General features: G+C 42.3%; 2 protein-coding genes across 2 annotated transcripts; both read left to right on the top strand.

The window, feature by feature from the left end:
- Positions 1–294: 294 nt before the first annotated feature.
- Positions 295–19,386, top strand: ranbp2 (RAN binding protein 2). Its single transcript, XM_077537706.1, has 29 exons — positions 295–504; positions 1,966–2,033; positions 2,110–2,221; positions 2,559–2,711; positions 2,890–3,120; positions 3,550–3,692; positions 3,905–4,100; positions 4,237–4,377; positions 4,485–4,644; positions 4,790–4,971; positions 5,103–5,293; positions 5,476–5,599; positions 5,711–5,881; positions 6,027–6,164; positions 6,382–6,513; positions 6,630–6,851; positions 6,936–7,019; positions 7,338–7,479; positions 7,595–7,689; positions 7,766–11,999; positions 13,547–13,708; positions 14,906–14,989; positions 15,060–15,235; positions 15,490–15,727; positions 16,539–16,628; positions 16,720–16,871; positions 16,933–17,206; positions 17,281–17,633; positions 18,636–19,386. Exons 1-29 carry the CDS (start codon positions 433–435, stop codon positions 18,939–18,941), a joined length of 8,826 nt encoding a protein of 2,941 aa, XP_077393832.1. The 5' UTR covers positions 295–432; the 3' UTR covers positions 18,942–19,386.
- Positions 19,387–20,089: 703 nt separating this feature from the next.
- On the top strand, positions 20,090–24,799 carry tpt1 (tumor protein, translationally-controlled 1). Its single transcript, XM_077537707.1, has 6 exons — positions 20,090–20,258; positions 21,062–21,129; positions 21,532–21,716; positions 21,812–21,917; positions 24,253–24,369; positions 24,480–24,799. Exons 1-6 carry the CDS (start codon positions 20,231–20,233, stop codon positions 24,480–24,482), a joined length of 507 nt encoding a protein of 168 aa, XP_077393833.1. The 5' UTR covers positions 20,090–20,230; the 3' UTR covers positions 24,483–24,799.
- The last annotated feature ends 705 nt before the right edge of the window (positions 24,800–25,504 follow it).

Here is a 25,504-nt window from a genome sequence, read left to right as displayed (position 1 = left end):
AGTAATGTGAAAATATTGTCATTTCAAATACAAGTTGACATTTCTGGCCGGACAATGTCAAATTAGATAATAGTGCAATTGTCTAAAATAAACAAAGTGGGACAAAAAGGTAAAATTCAAAATTAATTTGCGCTATTCAACATAAACCGCTTTCAGCTCACGACGTTAGAACCCCGCCCCTTCTCAAAACTGAAAGTGCGTCAAGTGCGTCACGCCAATGCTCAGCATTGATTGGACAAGGAGGCCGATTCGAGCGAGGGCTCAACCCACGTGACGCCCCAAACCATTTGACGTTCGCGAGCCTGCGCAATAATATCACGAGCTGGTTATGTGACGGCGTGACCATTCTGCTAATGTTCGTCTTTGTCATTAGTGACGAATTACATTCTATGCAACATTACCAACGGCTTTAGAGCACTTTATTCAACAGACATGCGGCGAAGTAAGACCGAAGTAGACCGCTATGTGGCCTCAGTACAGACGTCGTCTCCCTCCCTCAAAGAGGTAAGTGGAGCCGGTGGCGGCTAATGCTAACGTTGCTAATGGCCGTCATTCTACGCCTGGAATCTCAAATCACCTGGCGCCAGGGGAAAGCCTGAATAAATCATGAACAGAAACGTTAGCGTTCATTTGACGGTGAGTGCCGTCGGCGCGGACTCCCAATGGCTGCTTAGACCTCAGTTGGTCCACGCGAGCTAGTGGCTTTTAGCTAGCTAACCGGCACGATGACGACTAAACAGCGTTCATCCCTTCGAATGCCGAGAAAGCGCGCGGTGTGGGCTGGCCAGAGAAGCTAAGCTACTGAGCACTGTTAGCTAGCTTGTCTTGACAGACGAAAACATGAGCAAGCGTGTCCGTTTTCAACGTATTTATAGTTTTAACGAAATACAACAAAGCGGGTCAATCTAACTTTAGGTGTGACCTTTTTCAGAATTACTCAGCCATCATGAACGTGATGCAGAATAATGAAACGTGTTCAAACATTTGCGCACCAACAGCCTTGAAATGTGTTTCCTTGATTTTTATGCCACGTTTTCATTAGATGTACGTGATTTAGGAATGTGACACACTGCTGTTAATAATGGTTTGCTGTTGCATGCACACAAAAAAAAAAAAAAAATCGGCAGTGGATATTTTGCTGTGACCGGCAACTCGCCTACTAGCGCTGTTTTGTCGTGAATGACTTTGAGGGCGTGGTTCCTGCCTGCTTCACCACCTGTGTTTTCACTGTCACAAAGTTTTCATTTTGTTTTGCCACCGTTTTCAAGAAATTGTAGTTTAAAGAAAATGTACTGGAAGTATTTGAACGCATGACCTTTCTCTTTCGAGGTGACCGCCTTAACTATTATGCCACCAGATAGTACACATCACAGGGGTAGAATTTGTACTTGTAATTCTTGCACGATTCATGACAAAATAGAACTACATGACTAGTTGCCAGTTACAGCAAAATAACAAAACAAAAAAAGCAAGCATGATGCATAGTTAGCCCCAAGGACAACATAAGTAGCCTATGGGTCTGATGCGACACTCAGCTCAACTCCTATTCTGGCCTCCATCCACTTGTTCAGGCTTCTTTTTGGTTTCAAATCTCAAAATGGTCTCACTCTGTGAGCTGCTCCATCCCTCCACTCCTTAGGTCAGCGAGCCAGCTGCTCTTGGAAGTACTGAAGTCTTAAGCAGAAGCTGAGAGACAATTGGGCTTTTTCTGTCGCTGCTCCCAAACTATGGAACGACCTCCAAGTCATTCATTCTATTTTTTTCCCCCTGGTGTACAACATACTGCACTGCAAGACAAACTTAAACTCTTATTTTTGCGGATTATTTCTTTTTAACTTAAATGTCTTTATGGTGCTGTAATGTGCCTTATTGTAGCTGAACTAGTAAAGTGAAACTTTTGTACAGATTAAATGTGGTTGTGCTTGTTGCTGAATCACGATCTGTTTGAATGTTTGTCCTTTATAGAGGCCTGTCAAAGGATTTTTGTTTGCTAAACTATACTTTGAAGCAAAGGAGTACGAGCTGGCTAAAAGGTAAGCATGAGTTATGAAAAAATCCAAATTATGCAGTGCTGTCTTAAATGTAATTGTGTTATTTCCGTGTAATTAGGCATGTATCAGAGTATCTTAAAATCCAGGAGAGGGATCCCAAGGCGCACAAATTCCTTGGCCAGCTCTATGAGCGAGAGGGAGAAATCAACAAGGCGATAGGATGCTACAAGGTAAGATAGCTGTTTTGGTTGCTCGTTACTTATAGGAAGTCTAGTTGAACTTCATTGAAGAGATGAGTTTGTTTTTCTTTTGTGAGCCCTCCGGATGTCATTTGTCAAAAAGATAATTTGAATAGGAAATGTAGTTAAATCATTTGTTAATTTACCCACACTGTAACTGTTGGAAACATTTAATCTGCAAATACTTTTAGCACCAGCTGAGAAAGTGTGAATTGAATGTCTGCCATTTTGTTCTTAACCACTGTTAGTACCAGACATGCTGTAAACCTGCATTTTACTGGCCTCTGTGTATTTACTGAGTCATTGTGTGCCTAAATGTTCTCTGCAGCGCTCTGTGGACTTGAACCCTGTCCAGAGAGACCTGGTGCTGAAGGTGGCCGAGTTACTGGTCGGCAAGGAGGAAACCGACAGCAGGGTCGAGTTTTGGGTGGACAAGGCTGCCAAGTTGTTGCCAGGGAACCCAGCAGTCTTCAACCTGAAGGTGAGGGTCTTACCGGCTTTTGCAACATGTGGAAGGGTCTTCAAAATAGCCCACCATATATGGTAATGAGGCATGTTTTATGGAATGTAATACACCAAGGTATAAAATTATATTGTCATGTGATATTAAAAGAGTGTATCAGACTAACGGCTTTCCAATCTCCTCCCATTTTTTGCAGGAGCGTCTATTGAGTCGTCAAGGTCAGCAGGGCTGGAACCGACTGTTTGACCTGCTTCAGGCTGAGCTGGCAGCACGACCAGGAGATGCGCTTGTCAACGTGAAGCTGGTCCAACTGTTTTGTCAGGACGGTCGACTGGAGGAGGCTGTTAAGCACTGCTTGGCCACTGAGAGAAAGGGCTTGCTGCGCCACAGTCTAGACTGGTACACTATAGTGGTGCATACGCTTCAGGTCAGTATGGCCTCAAATGGAAGATTTTTGTCAAACTGCACCAGAATGACTTTTTTTTTTTTTTTTTTTTCACACAACACATATGAGATGCGGTCTATAGACTTTGGATAGATAAATTCATCTTTTTTTGCAGACTATGAATAGGCAATGCTATTGAGAGCTACTCCGCGCTGATTGAATCGTGGTTGGAATGGAGCCATGCCAAAAAAAGCACTATTGTTATTTTTATTTGCGTCTGACCCCTTCCCCATGCCAAATCAGCTGATTGAGGGATCATATAGTCTAAATATTAAAATGGCCAATCAGGCCAAAATTGTGTCCAACCCTGGTAACAATGCAGCCAGTCGATATTATTTTTTTTTAAGCTGTTTATAACTGGTCACTAGCCATTGCCAGGTGACCCAATCCATTTGGACCAACTGTTTTCAGGATTACCTGGCGCAGGCCAGCGTGTCCAGCAATGACAAGATGTGGCGACGTCTTCAGAGAGAGCTGCTCTTGGCCCACTGCAACCTTGTGAGACTCACGCTCTCTGGAAGCGCTGTGCAGTCCTGCCTTGACGCTCTTGCATGGTAAGTTTTTGTGCACGGGTTGGTCGAGTGAAATTGCAGTTGCTTGGGAAATTGTTTTAACTAGAGAATATGTTGAGTGTTTGAAGAAGCTCCTAACTAAGGCTAAATATCTGTTTGAAACTAGCATAATAGATTACAATTGCTGCTTCAAACAAACCCCTTTTAAACTGTGATCTAAGTCTTATGTTTTTGCCATCTTCCTGCTTGCACAGTTTTGACCAGACTATGCAGAAGCTGAAGACTGTTGCAGGCCAGAACATGGATGACCTTTGTGAGATGTTTGTGGAAATGCGAGCTCACCTGTACCTGCATGCCGGCACACTGCTCTTGAAGCTGGCTCAGGAACGCCAACAGACGTGGAGGGCAGTCATCGACCTGGCGGCACTCTGCTATTTGCTGGCCCTGCAGGTATTGAATCCTTGGACACGAGTGCTGTACATTGAATAAAAGGAAGGTAGTAATGCGTATGAAGCTATTGTTGAGAAGTTAGCATACATGGATTGAGACTTTTTTTTTTTTTTTTTTTTTTTTGTCTGCCTACCAGGTTCCCAGACCCAAGCCAAAGGTGACCAAAAGAGATCAGTCTGCCCCACAGATTCTGGAGCTGCTGGCTAACGACAGACAGAGTCAAGCTGGCCACATGCTGCTCAATCTCAGCACCGATTCATGCAGCTTGATCAGAGAGGTATGGGTTTGCACTGCTAATGTTATGTGATTTTTGTGGATTGATCTGTGGGAACCGTCAGTGTGAAGAACACACAATGGTGTGTTGTTGTTTTTTTGCATACGTAGGTGGTGGAGGCATTTGGGAACCGGAGCGGTCAAGACTCTTTAGTTGCACTACTATTAGGACCGCAGGCCTCTACTGGATCCTCTTTCATTGCAAATGATGACATCCGTTCCATTAGTGCACAAGCTCCAGAAATCTCTCAGTTAGCCAAATGGGATGCAGGTGAAGAACAGAAACTGATGGCAAATATTAACTGAAACATTTGGTTTTAAGAATGGTATTGATGCAATAGTGTCAGTCTTAAAATATTACATTTTGATCATCCAGTCAAGGTACAGTGAAATAAATGTTATGTTTTCCTCTGTAGGTTCTATCCTGTTGTATTGCGGTGACTTGCAACATCTGAGCTGGTTAGGATTGCAGTGGGCCCTTTTAGCCCAAAGACCATCCTTGCGGGCGTGGCTGCAGCAACTTTTTCCCAGACTTAACTTAGAAACTTCCAAACTGGACACAAATGCACCAGAGTCCATCTGCCTCCTGGATTTGGAGGTTGGTGGACGCAGTCCCGCTTTATTTCACATAGTTTATAAAGTTGCATATTTTGCACTCCTCTGTAGCTTTCTGTAACACAGCAACACTTGAAATAATGTCAGTGGATAAATATGCTTCTTGTCTTGCAGGTATTTATTCACGGTGTGGCGTTCTGCAGCCATTGTCAGCTACAGGAGACTGCAAAGATTAACAGTGGAATAAACCAACAGCAACTCTATGAGCCTCGCTGCCTCCCTCTTCCCCTCCTTCGCCTCTTGACCACAGAGAGACAGAGGGAGTGGTGGGATGCCGTCTATAGTCTTATTCACAAACGAGCTGTGTGAGTGTCTACCCTACATCACCTCTTTCATGCTGTTGCAATGAATACAACTGAGACAAACACACTTATCTGAGCTTTTGTTTTGCCAGTGCAGTTAATGTATATGTTGACTCAAATTTCCCCCAAAGTACCTTATGCAATGTAATGATAGCTTTTTTGAATATTTTTTTTTTTTTGGGTAGCCCTGGCATGTCAGCCAAATTGCGAATGATAGTACAACATGGCCTGAACACATTGAGAGCCGGAGAGAAACATGGGCTGCAACCAGCACTTGCTATCTACTGGGCTCAGTGTCTTAGCCAGGCGGTAAGTATGAATGAATGAATGTATGTGCAGTGTGCACACTTTTCCGGTAGTGTTTGAGCAACATTTGGTTTCATCTGCTCATTATGGCATTTACTTTTTGTCAAATGCAAGGGTGATGGTGTTAACTCGTACTATGACCAGAAGGAGTACATCAGCCGCAGTGTCCATTACTGGAAAGTTGTCCTTCCACTGTTGGACAAGATCAAAAACAGACGAAGCATACCAGAAAACCTGGAAACCCTCGACCCCCTCTTCATGCACTTTCGATCCAAAGATATTCGGGTTAGGAATCCTAATTTTTCTCCTTCACTTTTATCTTTTGTCTTATGGAAACCTGATGACTGTCTAAACTTGAGACAAAAGATCACATTGTGTTAGGTTAGCGAGCATCCCAAAATTCAGTACATGCAACTTTTCTCCTGCCCAGGTCTCCTCTGTGAAGGGCTTTGAAGAAGAAGCCAAAATAGCACATGCAACTCTGCTTGACATTGAAGGCAAGACAGAGGAGGCAATTTCAACATTGGAGTCAATCAATAACCTGTCATCTGTCTGGCATTTGGCGCAGGTTGGTCGTCTGATAATTATTTCTAATATTTTGTTATATCCGCTCTCGCATTTTCATTATCTGTTCTGTTAGCTCTCATGATGCTGATGTCTTCTGCCAGAAAATAACCTTGTCTGATACCAATCCTCACATGTAATTTGAATGTGTGAATAGTCATCTTTCCGATGCCTGTTCTTGTTTACATGATTAGTCTATAATGTCTTGTTTTTCTTGAAAGATCTACCAGCGGCTCTCTGAGGAGGCCAGCAATGGAGTTGAGGAGACGCAGGACAGGTGCATCACTTTTCTGAAAAAATTCAGGATTTATCTCTCAAAGATCTACAATGCCAATGCTGATGAGGTTGAAAAAGTAAGACATTTTACTTTTTCTTTTTTTTTTTTTTTTTTTCTTCCTCCCCTCTTACCCAGCTCAGTAGTCATAAGCTCTAATAGCTTTAAAACCATTACCTGTGTATTGTATTCCAGCTTCCAGTGTCCATGGAGGAAGTTGTGGACCTTCTAAATGATGTGAACCAGCAACTTGGTGAAAGTGGAGAGGATGAAGAAGAGGAGAAGATTGATGGTTGTAGGGGACCAGCCCATTCAAGTCCTGCTTATCCCGCAGACACCAGTGCCACCATATCCCACGTCAAGTTTTCTACTCCCTCCCCGAACAAAAGCATCATTTCTCCTTCCAAAAGACACCTGGTAGCCTCCAGTTACTCAATAACGTATTAACAGATAACCGCCTGAAATTGTTTCATGATTAAATCTGTTTGCGTCCTCTTTCAGTTTTCTCCCAAGACACCGCCCCACTGGGTGGAGGACCAGAAAAGTCTGCTCCAAATGCTGTGTCAGCAAGTTGAAGCCCTTAAGGTCAGCCTATGAATTATAGCGTATATGTATTGTATGTTACTGTAATATGTTTAAATAGTTAGATTTCATACAGGGAAATCAAATGTCTGCTCTTTCTTCTTATTGTTCTGTACATTGGTGATATGGGTGTGTGTGTGTGTGTGTGTAACCGTATTGCTTTCACTTAACCAATGATAAACATTACTGATTCACATCAGTCATTTATTTGCAGTCCATTCGGCCTTCTATGTAGATGTCTAAACCTAGGGCCCATTTATAGAGACTTAAGGTGAGACCTGAGATGCATCAAATTTTGAATCAAGGCTTTTCTCGTTGCAGAATGAGGTCCATGACCTGAGACACAACTCTTCAGCAAATGTGAACTCACCTCATCACAAAATGTATGCTGACAGCTATGGAGCAGAAGGGTTGCAGGAGTCCTTTACTCCTGTTCAGTCCTACCATGGAGCCCCCCTGACAGGTCAGTGTACTATTTTGAACACACCCACATTTTTAATGGTAATTATGATTGACTTGACTAGAGGAAGCTAGTTGATGGATGATATATTCTTAATGTGTGTCCTTTGGTGTTCAAGTTTCTACTGCAGCTCCCTCTGGGTACTACAATCAATCCCCAGCATACAACTCTCAGTATCTCCTGCGCACAGCTGCAAATGTAACCCCCACAAAGGTAACCTAAGCATTGTCTCCCTTGTTGACATGAAAATTATCATCATGGTGAAAATAATGTCCCTCCTTCTACACAGGGCCCAATGTACGGTATGAACCGTATGCCACCTCAACAGCATATGTATGCCTATCAGCCGCCAACCCATACTCCTCCAATGCCAACAGCACCTGCTTGCGTATACGCTCCTCAGGAACAGAGCTTCGCTGCCCCACTTCGATTTGAATCGCCAGCAACCGGCCTCCTGTCACCATATAGCGAAGAATATTATGGACAGAGTGTAACTCATCAAACCACCAACCCTCCTTTACCAGAACCTGGTTATTTTACCAAACCATCTGTAATCCCTACTCAGCCACCAAAGAACATTGAAGGGAAACCTTTGGATCTTGGCAAGCTCTCCTTTAGTCAGCAAGCACCTGCTGAAGTACCAAAAGTTCCTAGTTTTGGAACAAGCGCTGTTGCCCAATCAACACCATCAGCTGCTTTTAAATTCAACTCCAACTTTAAATCCAACGATGGAGATTTCACTTTCTCAGCATCCAAAACTAAGAACACTGAAAGTTTGCTCGGTCTTCTTACATCTGACATCCCCAGTAAGACCGATACTTTGCCAGAGAAGCCTCCTGCTCAAGTGCAGACATCAGGCCAAGCAAGTATTTTCACTTTTGGCAATAAAAATTCATCCGGCTTCTCATTTGCTAACACAGCGGAAAGCACAGGCCCTTCGAGTCTGTTTGGAAGAGTGGAGCAGCCATTTAAATTTGGGGATGTTACCCAGCCAGTATTCGGTCATGCCAAGTCTGTAACCGAAGACGACAATGCAGCAGATAGTGACAATGATAGCACCCATGTTGAGGAGGAAGAGGATGAGGATGATGGTCCTCACTTTGAACCCATTGTACCCCTTCTTGATAAGGTTGATGTGAAAACAGGTGAGGAAGATGAGGAGGAGTTGTTTTGCAATAGAGCAAAGCTATATCGTTTTGACATGGAGACAAAAGAGTGGAAGGAACGAGGCATTGGCAACGTTAAAATCTTGAAACACAACACTACGGCGAAGGTTCGACTCTTGATGAGACGGGAGCAAGTCCTCAAGATATGTGCTAATCACTACATAACCACTGATATGAAACTGAGACCGAATGCTGGTTCTGAGAAATCATGGGTATGGAATGCCATTGATTATGCAGATGAAAAGCCCAAGTACGAGCAACTAGCCATCCGTTTCAAAACAATAGAAGAGGCATTGCTGTTTAAGACCAGGTTTGAAGAAGCCCAAAGCATCGTGGTGGAATCGCATGAGAAACAACAAGAGAAGAAAGATGATTATGACGTAAAAACTTCTAAACCAGAGGAAACTTTGAGAGCCAAGTTTGCAAAAAAGGAAGGTGAATGGGATTGCACAACTTGCTCTGTAAGAAATAAACCAGAGTTTGTGAGGTGCTGTTCATGTCAAAGTCCCAATCCAAATTCCACCACAACACCAGATGTAGGGGCTGAAAATGAAACAAAAGGCACTCCCTTAACTTTCAAATTTGGGACAAGTGATACTTTCAAGTTTGGGACAAGTGAAGTGAAAACTAGCACCTCTGGCTCCACCTTTCCCGGATTTAGAACTTTTGCAACTTCGTCCCCTTCATCATTCACATTTGGCACAAATTCTAGTAAACCTGCTGAACCAGTAGTAAAGGAAAGTGCATCTGAAAGCCAGAACTCAGAATCCAATGTGAGTTCTGGGTTTGGCAAATTTGCAATGAAACCAGGTCAGTGGGAGTGTGACGTTTGTATGGTAAGAAATAATTATGATGCGGAGAGTTGTGTTTCCTGTGCAAATCCCAACCGCAACACTAAATCAAAAGTGGGGGCTCCTGTGGTTGCAAATCAATCTATAGCACCATTTTCAGGTTTTGGAGCTTTCGCAAAGGAGGATGGGCAGAGGGGTGCCAAATGGGAATGTGACAGCTGCTTGTTGATAAATGAATCCACGAACAGTAAATGTGTTGCCTGTTCAGCACCAAATCCAAACGCGAAGAGCACAAGTAGTACTACTCCATCAGCTTCTGCCTTTAGCTTCAACTTTGGAGTGAAAACATCATCAGGCCAGCCGACTGGAACTGGCTTCTCTGCACCTTTTGGAGCTGCCAGTTCATTTCAGTTTGGGCAAAACAAAGTTGATATTCCTGCTGCTTCTTTCAAGTTTGAGGCTTCCCAGTCTGCTCCCAAAACAACAAATTCTTCTGGATTCTCTTTCTCAATGCCCATGCCTGCTGGTGGCTTTACATTTGGAATTCCAGGTGCTGCAAAAGATGATGAAACTGATAAGTCAACTCCACCTGATCAGATGGTTTCAGGTTCAGCCTCCAGCGTTCTTAAAAGTTTCGCTGATAAGCAGAAGATGAAGGATAACGATTTGACTCCCCCAGAGGTCAACGAAGAGCTTGAGACAAATCCATTAATATCTGGCAAAACAAATGCATTTAGTTTTGCAGACCTGGCAAAGTCATCTGGAGGAAGCTTCCAGTTTGGCCAGAAGGACCCCAGTTTCAAAGGTTTCTCTGGCGCTGGTGCACAAGTGTTCTCATCAACACCCAGCAAAGCAAACGCCACAAATGAGCAGGGGGAAGACGACATGTATAAAACTGAAGAAAACGATGATATCCAGTTTGAGCCAGTGGTCCAAATGCCCGATAAAGTTGACCTTGTCACAGGGGAGGAAGATGAACAGGTTCTTTATTCCCAGCGTGTCAAACTCTTCCGCTTTGATGCAAACACCAGCCAGTGGAAAGAACGTGGTGTGGGAATCCTAAAACTTTTGAAGAACAACTCCAATGGCAGACTTCGGGTTTTGATGAGACGAGAGCAGGTTCTGAAGGTGTGTGCCAACCACTGGATCACGACCACCATGAATCTAAAGCCACTGGCAGGCTCAGATAAGGCATGGATCTGGATGGCTAATGATTTCTCCGATGGCGATGCCAGACCTGAACAGTTGGCTGCCAAGTTTAAAAGTCCAGAACTTGCTGAGGAGTTCAAGGCTAAGTTTGAGGAATGTCAGCGTCTCCTCCTGGACATCCCCCTGCAGACACCACACAAACTGGTTGACACGGGCAGAACTGCACATCTCATTCAGAAAGCTGAGGAAATGAAGACTGGCTTGAAGGACCTGAAGTCTTTTTTGACCGATGACAAAACAAAGATCAACGATGATGACAGCCAGCTGGCATCCGCCAATGTTGCGTCAATGTCAAGTCTTTTAATCAAGCCTCACACCGAAACCACAGGTCCGACCTTAGAGTGGGATAACTATGACCTTAGAGAAGAGGCTTTGGATGACACGGCCGATTCATCGGTCTATGCTTCTCCACTCGCCAGCAGCCCACTGAGAAAGAACCTTTTCCGTTTTGGAGAGTCCATGGGTGGTTTCAGTTTCAGCTTCCAACCCGGCATAAGCCCCTCCAAGTCTCCTGCCAAACTTAACCAGAGCCGATCCTCAGTGGGCACAGACGACGAGCAAGACCTGACCCAGGATGAGGAGCGAGATGGTCTGTATTTTGAACCTGTAGTTCCCCTGCCTGACCTGGTTGAGATTTCTACTGGTGAGGAAAACGAACAGGTCGTCTTCAGCCACAGAGCCAAACTTTATCGGTATGATAAAGAAGCAAATCAATGGAAGGAGAGAGGTATTGGAGATCTCAAAATCTTACAAAATTATAACACCAAACGGGTGAGGTTGATTATGAGGCGAGACCAGGTTCTTAAGATCTGCGCTAACCAATGGATCACGACTGCCATGAAGCTGGAGCCTATGAAGGGTGCGGAGAAGGCGTGGGTGTGGAGCGCACTGGACTTTGCTGAAGAAGGAGAGGGTAAAGTGGAGCAGCTGGCTGTGCGATTCAAATTGCAGGAAACGGCAAACACGTTTAAGCAGGTTTTTGATGGGGCCAAGATTGCTCAAGAGCAACTGGAACTCATGACCCCCGTGACATCCATCGTGTCTCAGGACAGTGGAGACTCTGCAAAAACTGTGTGTGGGAAGGCAGCAATTGCCATTTTGGAAGATGCCACAAAGGAATGCACTGAACTCTTCATTGAGAATCAAATGTATGATTCTCAAAGTCCAGTCAACCCAACCAAGTCAGTGATGTCGCCCCCCAAGTTTGTGTTTGGCTCTGACAGTCTTCAGAAGATATTCGGCAGTCCAAAATCAAACTCTGATAGTGGCGACTGCGAAGCCAGTTTGAAAACTAAAGATTTTCCATGTCCTAACAAGGGCCCATCTGTGCCACCTGCCTTCAAAGTTCCACAGAAAGGTAAGCAAGATTTACAGAAACCCCCATGAAAAAAAATAATCTAATTAATCATATACTTTCTTGGGTAGAAAATGTATCCTTCAGTCTGTTGATACCATTAGCAAATGAAAAGAAACTTTCTTTTACAATTTTGGCTTTCTTCGAAAATGGCGACGGCCTTTCCATTTAGTTGCTGTTAACACAACCACCAATCATCATCCTTTAGGACTGGATTTTAGGCTTTTCAAAGATAATCCAATGGCCTTTTGGACAAGCACATCGAGCGCTCGGTTTGAAAGTCCAGGTACTCGTGCCTAACACTTCTCAGCTGTCACCTGGGTGGTAGATGCAATTTGAAAGGAATAACCCAGATGCACGGTGTGGAAATCAGTAACACGAATGTGCCTGCATGTCTATGTAGAATTTTTTATTTTTTATTTTTTTTAATTTATTTATTTATTTATTTATTTATTTATTTATTTATTTTTTGTGGTAAAGTCAAAATGTTCTTAAAACATGGTATTTTGAATAATATTGCGGGTGGATAAAATCAGGTGACCCCCCATTTCATATGCCACATCCCACAAACGCGATATTAATCAGAATACTGTGTTTAGCGTAGTAATAGTATTGTAAATACATTTTTTTAATCAATGCTTTATGTATCTCAAGTTTGGTTCCTTGAGATTTTGACGTTTTTAACATGCAATCCAACTTCATGCTTGCAAACAGACTGAATTCAATTATTGTTACAATATGAAATTAATGAAATTTCAGGGATTCAGACTTAACTTTGTTATTGTTATTGTTGTTGTTGTTGTTATTATTACTAGGAGATCAGTGGCCCCAAACCCTAAATTTTAGTTGCACAATGTAAATCAACTTATGAAGTAAATATTCATATTTACACTAATTTTCTGACATTAGAATGGAACGAAGGTTTTTCAGCAACATAAAATATTGTAGAATTTTATTTATTTTATTTATTTATTTATTTTTGAATGAGCAAATTTTCTGGTTGCACATGCGCTAGTAAAAATTTTCTTGACAATTCAGGGCAGTCTGGAGACCTGGATTTAGATTTAGGTGTCTCAAATACGCATCGATTAGCAATAACACTAACAGGAATTACCAAATTTTCTGCGTAAATGTTGAGCAGAGTGCCTATTTCCTCAGAGGAATGAATGCACTGTGTAAACGTCTCGCACTCCAAATTTAGTGCAGGAAGAGTGGCACCAGCGTGAAATGCAATTCCCAGTCTAGTGTGGCCTTTGCAATGAACACGGCAGCAAATACTAATTATAGTTTTCAGGTAATTTATATTGTCCAGTGTGGCAGTGTAATATTTCGCAGTTTTGCGTCTTCTCTGCCACGTGATGAAAAGCACCCTGGCATGCAATACAGTATGTAACTATCGTTATAACCGTCACATCAGTTTGGATGCATGTTTATTTTTTGCTGTGCAGAATGTGTTTTTGTGCGCAAAACTAACAACTCAATTGTGGTTAAACTGATTTATTTCCTTTGAATATCAGTCACTAATGTAGACGTTCCTGAATTTGTCACAGGCGTCAGCAGTGCTCGTTCAGATGAGGACTCGGAGGTGGAGATTGTCTATGTCAGGGAACCCACCGCTGAACAAGCTGCTTTAGCCAAGAAATTACTGCTGCCGCTCACCTTTTTCTGCTACCAGAATGAACCCGGCTACGCCAGTGACAATCAAACTGATGGTGAGACCGTAGTTTTACCGGTTTGAACAGCAAGATTTGGACAATGATGACTGAAATTCAGATTCAGGTTATTGATCCCTAAAAGGGGAAATGCCCCAGTCACAACACATCCAAAAATCATGATAACAGAGAGCAGGAAACCTGGCGGGGTCGCCTTTCAGTGCTACGAGTTTATTAGATGAAAAAACATGAGGTTTTTTTTGGGGGGGTGTAGGGCTCAAGCTCTGCCCGTTTAGAGGGGGGCAAAGTATGAACGTAAAAAAAAATAAACTCCGCACATTAAGCCACAAAATAGAAGACATTAAAGGACATTGGGAAGGGGACACCTCAGCAGGCCAAATCAGGAACAGAAAGTACAGGAGAATTGGGGGTAGTAAAAAGGGTTACTCCAGCGTCCGGGAGCAGTCGCATCCAGGAGAAAAGTTTCAGATAATGGTTGTTTTGGAGATGGGCCAAAAAAAAAAAAAATTCTGGTCAACCTTTGCGGTGCCTCTCAAAGGGGCATCAATTAGCCGAATTGGCAATCAGTTCTTCAAAATGAGACGCCAACATGGTAACGGTTATGCGAAGTGACCCAAGAGTCGAATCCAACGTGCGATTGATTGATTGATTTCACTCGTCGAGTGTTGCTCTCTCCTTCCACACCATCCAGAACGACTGACGGCTTGGTCATTTTCAGTCACGCTTCTTCTGTCTTCTGAATTTTGCAATAAATCTGGAAAGTGGCAGCTCCAAACAGCAGGATATCAGAATTCCAATAATTTATTGGAATTAACACATCCTATGGACAAAATTGACAGGCATACCATCTTCCACTTCCAGGGTATTCCCAGCAGCAAAATGTCCCATCGGGGCAAGTCCGGTTCACCAGACTCTACCTTATCGAGAAAAGTTTTGTCAACAGACCAGGTGACCAATAACATGGTTGGATTTTTGGAAGAAAATGCAGTGGGACGCTGGGATGATAGTTAAGACAAAAGCACGAAAACCAAGTCAGCAAGTAGAGAGATTAGTAGAAGAGGAGCAGAAGCATCCACCTTTGATGAGAACCAAAGCGCAAAAAAATAAATAAATGGTAGTCTGAATGCACAAGTCTAAGAATGTGATTTTTGATTAGCATCCTCAAGTGAGGTGTACTGAATAAAGTCGGATGAAGCATTCCGGGGACATTAACAATTTTTTTTTTTTTACATATAGATGAGGACTACGAGTCGGCAGTGAAAGCCTTGAATGGCAAACTTTACCCTGATCCTCCTGAAAGAGACACTAGATCTGCTCATGGTATGGCAATTGTGAGCCACGAGTTTTTTGTTTTTTTTTATTACTGACGTTTTGCAACCGATCCATTCAGAGCCCGACTGCCAGGTGGTTTGGGAGAAAACGCCGACGCCCGAGGAGGAGGAGAAGGCCAAGAGCCTTCAGCTTCCGCCCACCTTCTTTTGTGGTCTGAGCACCACTGACAGCGACGTGGATCCTGACAAAGCGGAGGACTTTGAGACCCAAGTCCAAAAGGCCCAACAGGAACTGGTAGGAAAAGTGGTGAAAGAGGGTTTGTGTGTGTGTTCTGATTTTAAGGTTTAAGAACGAAACACCTGATCTCCACGGGGGTAGGGACCAAGCGCTGCTCCTAACAGCGAATTCAGGCACCTCTAAATGCTTATATTGCAAAACATTGAAATATTATATCACATTTATGGCCTGGAAAGGTTTTCGTTTTGTAAACAAATTTTCGCTGTGGTCTTGTGATACCTGCATGACACGGCTTCCGTTCATGACCGTAGGATGCCCAGTTGAACACGGCTGAAATGTCCAGCGGGCCTGCCGACAATCCGACGTCGGAGCCGTCCACGAGCTGCAAGTCCAGCACAGAGGAAGACGCGTCCGAGCAGACAGAAAACGTGCCGACGCCAACTCCCAACAGCAACAACAGCTCTCCCATCGACCTGTCAACGAAGGCCGAGACCGAGACTGAGACCTCCCCTGCCGCTTCTGCTGTCCCTCCTGCTGTTACAAGTACAGGTTGGTACAGGTTGGATGACCCCTGCTGACCCGTGCAAGGTGTACTCGGTTTTGGCTTGGGGTCAGCCGCAATCTTGATGAACAGTCTAAAATGGATGGGTATTATTAGGGATGTAACGATATTCAAACATCACGATATGGAGGTCACAATATGAGAATTGTCACGCTGTTGTGGGGAGGTTGGTGATACAAAAAAGGTCACAATATTGTGCTGTTGTGCATTACAGCAATGCTTATTATAAACAAACGACAATCTCAAAAAACACTTACGGTGTATTCAGACCAGAAAAGTCGTTTTGTCCGCACCGGGATTCGTTTGTTTGTATTCAGACCTGCACAAAAGGTCCGGACCAGCATGGGAAGCGAACTCTGGTCCGTTGAAAGGGGACCAAACAGTGCAGGTCTGAATACACCCTTAACATTGAGGCGCTGACCTGCTAAATGCAAGCACATCGAGTTCCTCCACATATTGACTCAGTTCACAAGCATATTACGTCCCTCTTCATCTGACCATTAGCGTGGATTTTAAACATTAAGGGCCAAAACATGCCTTGTGAAAATTAAACTGCACTAAAAAAAAATAGCCACCAGAGGGTACTAGAACTGTACAAATGGAAATCAACCAGCCTTTTTTTTTTTTTTTTTTTAACAGATGTGCTGCTTTTAATATCATGACATGATAAAGATGATACATTGTGGCAGTTTTAATATCAAAATATTTCCGTTATCGTTACATCCCCAGTTATTCTTGAAAACACAGAATGGTAGTTGGTGTCCATTTATTCAAATGAGCGTGTTCCTGCTTTTCTAGATGCGCCCAGCTTCGGCTTCACTGCAGTCGAGAGCTTCTCTTTTGCTGACCTGGCCAAAAATACAGAAGGCTTCGCGTTTGGAACAAAAGGTTCATTTAGTTCTGTTTTTTTTATTTTTTTATTTATTTATTTTTTCATTTTATTTTAATATGTTGTGCTCTTTATGTGTGCGTTTTGTAGATTCGAACTTCTCTTGGGCGAACGCAGGCGCGGCCATATTTAGCTCCTCGGCCCCTGCGTCATCCAACAACGACGAAGAGGGCGCAAGTGACGAAGAGAATTTGCCGAAAAATGTTGACATACACTTTGAACCGATCGTTTCACTACCAGAGGTACTTTGACCGCACGCACATGCATTTGATGGAATCCGTTCACGAGTTGCCGTCCCCTCAGGTGGAAACCAAGTCTGGAGAGGAGGACGAAGAGATCCTGTTCAAGGAGCGCGCCAAGTTGTTCCGATGGGACCGAGACCTCAGCCAGTGGAAGGAGCGCGGCATCGGCGACATGAAGATCCTCTACCACCCGGTGAAGCGTTTCTTCCGCATCCTGATGAGGAGGGACCAGGTGTTCCGGGTGTGCGCCAACCACAACATCTCGCAGGCGATGGAGCTGAAGCCCATGAACACCTCTGCCAATGCGCTCATCTGGACCGCCACGGACTACGCAGGTAACACGCAGACATCAAACTTTTGACGCTTACTGATTTTTTTTTAAACGGCGGGCTCTTCGTTGGGTTTCCAGACAGCACCGAGGGTACCGTGGAGCAGCTTGCGGTCAAGTTCAAAACTCCGGAGATCGCAGCGTCCTTCAAGAAGACCTTCTACGAGTGTCAGAGCCACATGAGCCAAAATGAAGCGTCGTGTGGCTCGGCGCCGACGATGTCCCGAATCCAGGAGCACTCCAGAGACTCGAACCCGCAGGTGTTCCTCGCCGTGGAGGCGGACGGCCAACCGCTCGGCGCCATCACCGTCGAGCTCTTCTCCCACCTCGTTCCCAAGACGGCGGAAAACTTCAGGGCGCTCTGCACGGGCGAGAAAGGCTTCGGACTGAAGGGCTCCGTCTTCCACAGGGTTATACCGGATTTCATGTGCCAGGTGAGGAGTTGGGCAGACATGGGAAATGTGTGGGTTCCAAGATTCCCCTCCCCTCATATTCATAACCGAGATCAGTGGTGTCCAAACAACAGCCCGGGGGGCATTTGCGGCCCGCCGTCCATTTTTTTGTGGCCTGCAACATGTGCTAAAAATGGCATTTGACTCAGTTCAAATAAAATAATAAAAAAAATGTTTGGAGATGGTCAAAGTAAGAAACGAGGGTGTCAAAAAACACAGGAGCTGTTAAAGGTTATTTTAGTTAACTAAAACTAACAAAATAAAACTAAAATTCAAAAATCAATTTCGTTACTGCCATATTGTGAAATAAAAAAAAAACGTTTTTTAAAAAATTAAAACTAACTGAAATTATATATTTCCAAAACTAACTAAAACTATAATTATACCAAAAATGTACTTTGTGTTACGTGATTTTTAGTAATTTATTTTGATATCAACTGGAATAAAGACGATTGAAAGTATGTCACACAGAAGTGACGTCATCTAGCAACAGCCAATAGAAAGGCACCTTCAGATGACGTCGCTCCCATGGTGTTTTTTTGAATATTGCGCACAAGTAATACACATTTAAAAAAAATATATAATACTGAAACTAACTAAAACTAAGCATTTATTAAAGATTTTAAAACTAATAAAAACTGACAGAACCACCCTGAAAACTAATAAAAACCAACTAAAATAAAAACATCCAAAACTATAATAACCCCACTGCCATATTACAAATAAAATGGTTTATATACTGGAGCATTTTTCTAAATATGCAAAAGCACAAATTATTTGTACAATTTTTAGGACTAAACACAATTTCTTTTCATAACATTATGTGGCCCTTGTGTCCTTCTGATTTTCTGTATGTGGCCCTCAAATAAAGTTTGGACACCCCTGACCTAGATAATTAAACACTATGCAATATTGCCACGGTCTTTTTTTTTTTTTATTCTTTTTTTTTTTTTTTTTTTTTTTTCTCCTCCGCGTCTCCCGTAGGGCGGCGACATCACCAACAGCGACGGCACGGGCGGGAAATCCATCTACGGCACCAAGTTCGAGGACGAGAACTTCGACGTCCGCCACACGGGTCCGGGCATCCTGTCCATGGCCAACCGCGGACGCGACACCAACAATTCGCAGTTCTTCATCACGCTGAAAAAGGCGGAGCACCTGGACTTCAAGCACGTGGCTTTCGGATGGGTTCGACAGGGCATGGAAGTGGTGCAACACATGAGCGAGCTCGGCACAAAAGGAGGCGTCCCAACCAAGAAGCTTCTCATCGCCGACTGTGGACAGATTTAGACGTGCAGTCCAGTTTTATCAATGAATTACACACTGACCACAACACTACTGGTCCAGAGCCACAAGTATTTTGTAGGGGACGCTTTCATCAATATCACTGTCCAACGCAAATATCTCATACTTTTATCTTGTCTATATAATGTACATTAACTTGTTTTTTTGTTTGTTTTGCATGTGTTCAATTTGAATGTATTGGTACTCGTTTCACACACGCATACCCCGCCAGTTTTGACATTCTGTAATAATTGTAATTTAAACAAATAGAATGTTATTTGAAAGTACCGTTGCTTTCTACTTGTTTTATGTTTACTTGTTCGTGCTTTTGCCTCCTGCCCGATATTCATTGTTGCCCACAGAAAACATGAAGAAGGGTTCCTTCATGGAAATCTGTTGCAGTTCTGTTCAAGATTTTTTTTTGAGCAAGAAATAAAGATGTTTTGATTAATACATGTACATATTTTTGGAGTCACAAGGACAATCAAAAGTAAATATTGGTGGATGTGCATCGTGACAACAAAAAGGCAGGGTGTTGCTGATTAAATAAGTTTACGTATGCAGAACGCTACAGATGTTTTGCTCGTTGAACTTTGTTCTGACTAACCTATCAGAAGATAAGGGAAAATGCTGATGATATTGTGGCCAGCTTGTCTGTGAGGGGAATTTTAAATCTGATTAAAGTAATTGGCAACAAGTCGGGAACCCTTCCATCTTAAAAAATAAAATAAAATATGTAGTTGATAATACCCTCGTCAATGACGGTGAATCAGTTAACAATAGAACATGCTAGATATTTTCTGCTTAAATAATGTGTAAACGTCTGTCCTGTATTTCAGAAGGTGGGTTTGATCACGTGACATTCACAAGGTGAACCTGTGGGCACTTTTGTCAATTTCAGTCAACAGTAGGGGGGCATTGCTACTAAAAATGTCAGCATGTCAGATGTCAGTTTTTTTTTTTGTTTTTTTTTGGCTACATTGAGAGTAAAGAAAAGAAAAACGTTTTGATTTATAAAGAGTTTGAATATGTCTTAGTTGTCACTCACGGGAAACGCACCATTTCGCCGTTTGCTAACTCAAAAAATAAAAATAAGGGATCACCCAAGTGTAGTACCAGCCTTGGCCACTGTGTGAGGGTGGCAGCAAAGTTCACGACTCGAGGCCCACCCCCGCCGATGACGTCAGTCGGATGTAAATGGTCCGCAGCGTGGCCCGTTCGGCCTTTTCGTCTCCTGTTTGATTTGGGGCGGCAGGGTTTCTGTCTCGGGAAGATTTAACACCAAAGCAGCAAAAATGATCATCTACAAGTGTATCATCTGCAGTAAGGAGTTTGTCCAACTATTCGCGTGTTCCTTTCGCAATAGTTTTCGCTGTAGTAATTTTGCGAGTGATTAAGAAAAAATGTTTAAAAATAGTTTTGAGTTGGCGCTCGGTAACTCGCCGCCCAGCTAACTCGTGCCGACGCGTTCCCAATGCTAATGCTAATGCTAAGTTGCTAACAAGATGACGCCATTACGACGACCATTGTTAAAATGTTTGCCGTTACGTTAATGAATTCAGTGTAACGGCCGAGATGGCTCGCTGTGAACGTTGATGACGCCCCAGAATCATGTGGCCGCTCGCTTGTAGTTTAAACGGTGAGGGTAGACGTCTTTCCTGCCGGATCTAAAGTTAGCGTTAGCATTAGCATCACATCCACCAGAACGTTCTTGTACTTGCTGTACTTGAACAACGGGTATGTCAAGTCGTTTTAGACAGGAAGCCAGTATACAACTTATTTGGGATTTATGTACTATAGTACTGCCCTTTTTGTCCTGACAATTCGGCGAACTAGTAGAACATTGTCTTTCCAGCAACACTAGTAGTAGGGAAACTAGGCGTTTCTAGTTAGGAGCAACTGCGCACTAGTTGACAAAGTGATTCACTAGTAGTACTAGTTAGTATCGTGCAGCCCATTTTTTTTTTTGGCTTACTAGAAACGCGTAGGTGACTTACTAGTACTACAACTAATTTGAAGTTCATTCACCGTAGTGCACTCAATTCAAACAAATAGGCTGTAAGTGGCATAAAGTGTATTAAGATGAATTCCAAGAATGTTGATTTTCATACTATTTTATCCCGTAGACGATGAGATGTTCTCGGATGTCTACAAAATCAAGGAGACTCCAATCTTCTTGGAAGTGGACGGAGCGGTAAGCAAGTAACGTGCATGTACAAGGAAGGGATGTCCCGTAAATGACACCTCATCACTTGTTAGTCATCCGCCTCTGAAACGTCACGTTGCATGATGACTAGTCCAGTTTTTGCCAGATGCTACATTATGTTGACTATGTGTTCGGAGACCCGTGGTTGATTGATTGATTGGTCTGTCAATTAAGTAGACAACATTTAAGTGCAAGATTTTTTTTTTTTTTTTTGATTTTTTTTTGACAAAAATCAAGGTTTTTTGTTTTGTTTTTTTCACTTGACATAATTGGTCCAAAACATAATTAGACCATGACAATTTGCATGCACGCTAAAAAAAAAACAAACCCATTTGGAAGCAGATTCGAACAAATAGTGACGCCTAATGGCTTGTCCCTCTTGGGTTTTAGCACATGACCTCTTGCACCGACATCGACGACTCTTTAATTGGCGCCAACGCGTCGGCTGAGGAGCAGGCGGAGACCACGGAGTCCTCATCGGTGTCCGGCGTCAACATCGTCATCTGCCACAAGCTGCAGGAGACGTCCTTCGACAAGAAGGGTTACCTCGCCTACGTCAAGGATTACGTCAAGGCGTACGTCACTCCTCGTTGATTGATTGCCGTTGATGAAGGATATTTTGGAACTTGCTCAAGTAGACCAACCAAAAGCAATTCTTTTCTCGTTTCAGGATCAAGGCCAAGCTGGAAGAAAACAATCCTGACAGAGTGCCGCAGTTTATGGCCGACGCTACTATTGAAATCAAAAAGCTCACCGCGGGTTTCAAAAACTTGCAGGTAACTACACGTTCGATTCTTTTTTTTCCCTTTTGGATTTTCCGTTTCAATGATCACCCCATCTAATTCTCCTCCTCTCACCATCCTCGGCTTCTACTGTTTTATTTAACTTCAGCGAAGAAGAAAGTCTTCCCTAACATCACAAAATCTCAGATTTGCAACCCCAATGTTTTTTTTTATTTTTCCTCCTCCCCAGGGCCAATACTCGATATTTGCAGTGAAAGGGAAAATTGTGGCATTTCAATTTTGAATAGTATCCGCCTTATTCTTACACCCCTTGTGACTTACGTAATAGCGAAACCACCGTTTTAACACAACAAGCTTCAAGCTTCACGCCACCTGATGTGATGAACTGCAATCAAACTTTGCCAAATTTCCGGGGAGGATCTCTCTGCATGCCAACTTCGACCATTGCAAACCTCTCTGTAAGCGCTACTGACAAAAATGCTTACCCGTCCATGTCCAAAATTTGAGCTGTGCAATTAATCGAAATTCACTTATAATTTCAGTTACACTCCACAATTACAAAATCAACATACCGGTAATTGTTTAGAAAAAATAAAATAAAAATAACTAAATAAATACTAATTTTGGGTTGTTTAGCTCATTCGCTCCCAGCCATTTTCACAGAAGCAATCCCGTTCGCTCCCGGCTGTATTACTGAATTTTGACTGATTTTGCAAGACCCACAGAATATTGTGTTCTATTGCTATGAAAACATGGAACTTCAAAAGAAAGATTAGTCTCTCCTTTCATCAGGAAGAAAAAGTATATTTCTACCCGTTTCCGTTTTGCAGCAATTGGCATTAGAAGACAGCTAAGTTTAATCAGTTTTTACAAATCTATTTAGAATTGTGAGTATTTGAACTTTTTTTTCAACATGGCCCTGGTTGATCTCCTTTGCTCTGCTGCCACCTGATGGCCGTTTATGTAATAACTACCATTTCTGCAACCGTTCTTTGCAGTTGAGAGGCTGCATCACAGCCTTCTGTATGCTCTAGCATTAAAAAACCAACAAAAAAACGTATAAATACGTCTTTGGGACACGCAAAACATTTAAAAAAAATGTATTTACATGTTACTGGGAGCTCATACATTCGCACCTTTTTTTTTTTTTTTATGTTTTAAAATAACAAATTTAATGTTTGTTTCATCCAAATCGACCTTGCATAATAGTGTTTCAAATAATTTCATTTGCCTTAATATTTTTTGTTTAAACATTTTCTTGTTTTGTACCAAAAAATAGTTGTTCAATTACCAAAATAATCATGATCAATATTATATTTCACTATCTTTGATCTCTTTGATCTCTTTTATCTCTTTTAAGTAAAAAAAAAAAAAAGAAGTGCAGGAAGTTGTTCAATTACCAAAATAATCATGATCAATATTTTCTTAATAATCGAGCAGCCCAATCCAGACTTCTAATAATTTCGGTTTGACTAATAGGAAAGTGTCCTTTCTCCAGTACACACAAAACATCATACCTGAAGTTGTTGGCTTAAGTGTGTATGTGCCTTAAAGTTTGTTAATCAGCTTTTCCGACTTGCAACATGTTAAAAGTGTATATTCACAATGGTTATCTTTTGCTGTCTTATTACACGGAGAACAGTTTGGAGATCCCGTTTGGAGAAATTGAATGAAAACTTCCCCAAATAAAAGGCTTCATTCATAAAGTAAAGAAGTTTTGGAAAATTTCAATACAACAGAAATGTTAATATTTCACTATCTTTGATCTCTTTGATCTCTTTTATCTCTTTTAAGTAAAAAAAAAAAAAAAGAAGTGCAGGAATTTCCCAGCATTTTGGGTCTGATGTGTCACCAAAATAACCCAGTTTTAAATTGATCTCTTTGTGGTGTCATTAAACAATTTAAAGTACGCTTAGGAGGCAACAGAATAACATGCGCTACGCATTTGCTAGTTGCTAATGCTACGCAAGCAAAATGGTGCATTCAGGGTACTTTTACAGCACGGGAAACTTCGGTTTTCTTCGATACAGTTTTAAGGGGAAAATAATTAGCTGATTGTTTTGGCTGATGTTTGACCATAACATGTTAAAAAAAAAAAAAAATGGGCAAAAATGTCCAATAATTATCTTGAGGTCATGCCACAGCATCTCAACAGGGTTGAGGTCAGGACTTTGACTCGGCTGCTCCAGAACATGTTTGGTTTGTCAGAAGTCATTCTGTTGCCGATTTGGTTGGATAGAGTTCCTCCCAAGTATTTCAACTTGCATTCTCACCATAGGATGACTCGCTCACATGTTTTTCCTTCGTTCATTTAGATCGCGATGCGTGTCTGCGATAGATGAGATAATCCTCGTTGTCGTCTTATCAGTTTTTCACAGGCGAGTCCATGAACGCTGATGGCATGATTGCAATTCTGGACTACCGTGAGGAAACTGACACACCTTACATGCGCTTCTTTAAAGATGGCCTCGTCGCTGAGAAATTTGTAAGTACTCTGTCCCGGGTCACATAAAACTGTGTACTATACACAACTAACATTGACTGTATTATGCCAGATGTTGCATACTATTAATGGTTGATTTGTTGTTGTTGCAGTAACTACATGGACTAATCCGTTTGGTAACTGGCTGTTGCTGCTGCTTCTTCCAAAATGCCCCGAGAGCAGAGTGAATCATGTGCAACATTTTACATCATGGCCCACTGGACAATAGTTTTTAAACTTTGTTTGCCCTTGCTGTTATCAGTATTTGTTTTGTCAGTACAACTGAAGGAATATGCTCAAGCTCCCAGGTTTGGACATATTGGATGTTTTGCAAAGATAACTCTGCTTTCATTCATGCTCTGGGTTCATGGTTGCATTTGAAATTCCATCTACGTTATTGCTTTAAGTTGAAAATAAATCAGTACCATCATCATCTGCTTGTTTACATTTTTTTTTTTTTTTTATCAAGATGTGTATGGAGGACTAAAACTGCCAAAATTCAAAATAAATGCCTAAATACATAAATGACTAAAATAGATAGATAAATGACAAAGTGAAAATAATACTTTTGGTCGAGTGAGCAGCTCGGCGAACAAGGAAGTCTCGCCGGCTTGCTCCAGCAACGGACGACGATCGTGTCCACTGTCGCCTCAACTTGCGACTTTAGTTGTTTAGACAAGTGAGAGCAGACGGTGGACAAAATAGTCGTCCATTGCTGGAGCAAGCCGGCGAGACTTCCTTGTTCGCCGAGCTGCTCACTCGACCAATGACAGGCAGTTTGCAACGGCGGAGTCCAACCCAAGAAACGAAACGCTTAGGACCGCCCCCTCATTTGAATAACAACATTTAGACTTGGCAGTACGGCCCAAACTGCCAAAAGTAAAAATAAATGACAAAATAAAAACATATACAGTACTAAAATAATTAAAAAAAAATACAAATGTATTATATTTATTTTCACTTTTATTTATTTATTTAGGCATTTATTTATTTTGAATTTTGGCACTCCATAGATGTGCAGTATTGACATGAACTCAAAATGTGACTACTTGATAAGCAACTACTCTGTGTGTTTGATTTGGTTATGGTCAAATATTAGAGGCGCAAATGTGTATGAAAATTAAGTGAATTTTTTTTG

The sequence above is a fragment of the Festucalex cinctus genome, chromosome 11, assembly GCF_051991245.1.
Source record: "Festucalex cinctus isolate MCC-2025b chromosome 11, RoL_Fcin_1.0, whole genome shotgun sequence".
NCBI classification, from domain to species: domain Eukaryota; kingdom Metazoa; phylum Chordata; class Actinopteri; order Syngnathiformes; family Syngnathidae; genus Festucalex; species Festucalex cinctus.
The sequence above is the reverse complement of the archived record's forward strand: the minus strand, read 5'-3'. Positions and strand labels throughout refer to the sequence as shown.

Coding starts and splice junctions, on each gene's coding strand:
- ranbp2 (XM_077537706.1), top strand. CDS start 433: ATGCGGCGAAGTAAGACCGAAGTAGACCGCTATGTGGCCTCAGTACAG. Junction 7,480..7,594: donor CCATGGAGCCCCCCTGACAG/GTCAGTGTACTA, acceptor TTGGTGTTCAAG/TTTCTACTGCAGCTCCCTCT. Junction 7,690..7,765: donor CAAATGTAACCCCCACAAAG/GTAACCTAAGCA, acceptor CCTTCTACACAG/GGCCCAATGTACGGTATGAA.
- tpt1 (XM_077537707.1), top strand. CDS start 20,231: ATGATCATCTACAAGTGTATCATCTGCA. Junction 21,130..21,531: donor TCTTGGAAGTGGACGGAGCG/GTAAGCAAGTAA, acceptor CTTGGGTTTTAG/CACATGACCTCTTGCACCGA. Junction 21,918..24,252: donor CGGGTTTCAAAAACTTGCAG/GTAACTACACGT, acceptor TCGTCTTATCAG/TTTTTCACAGGCGAGTCCAT.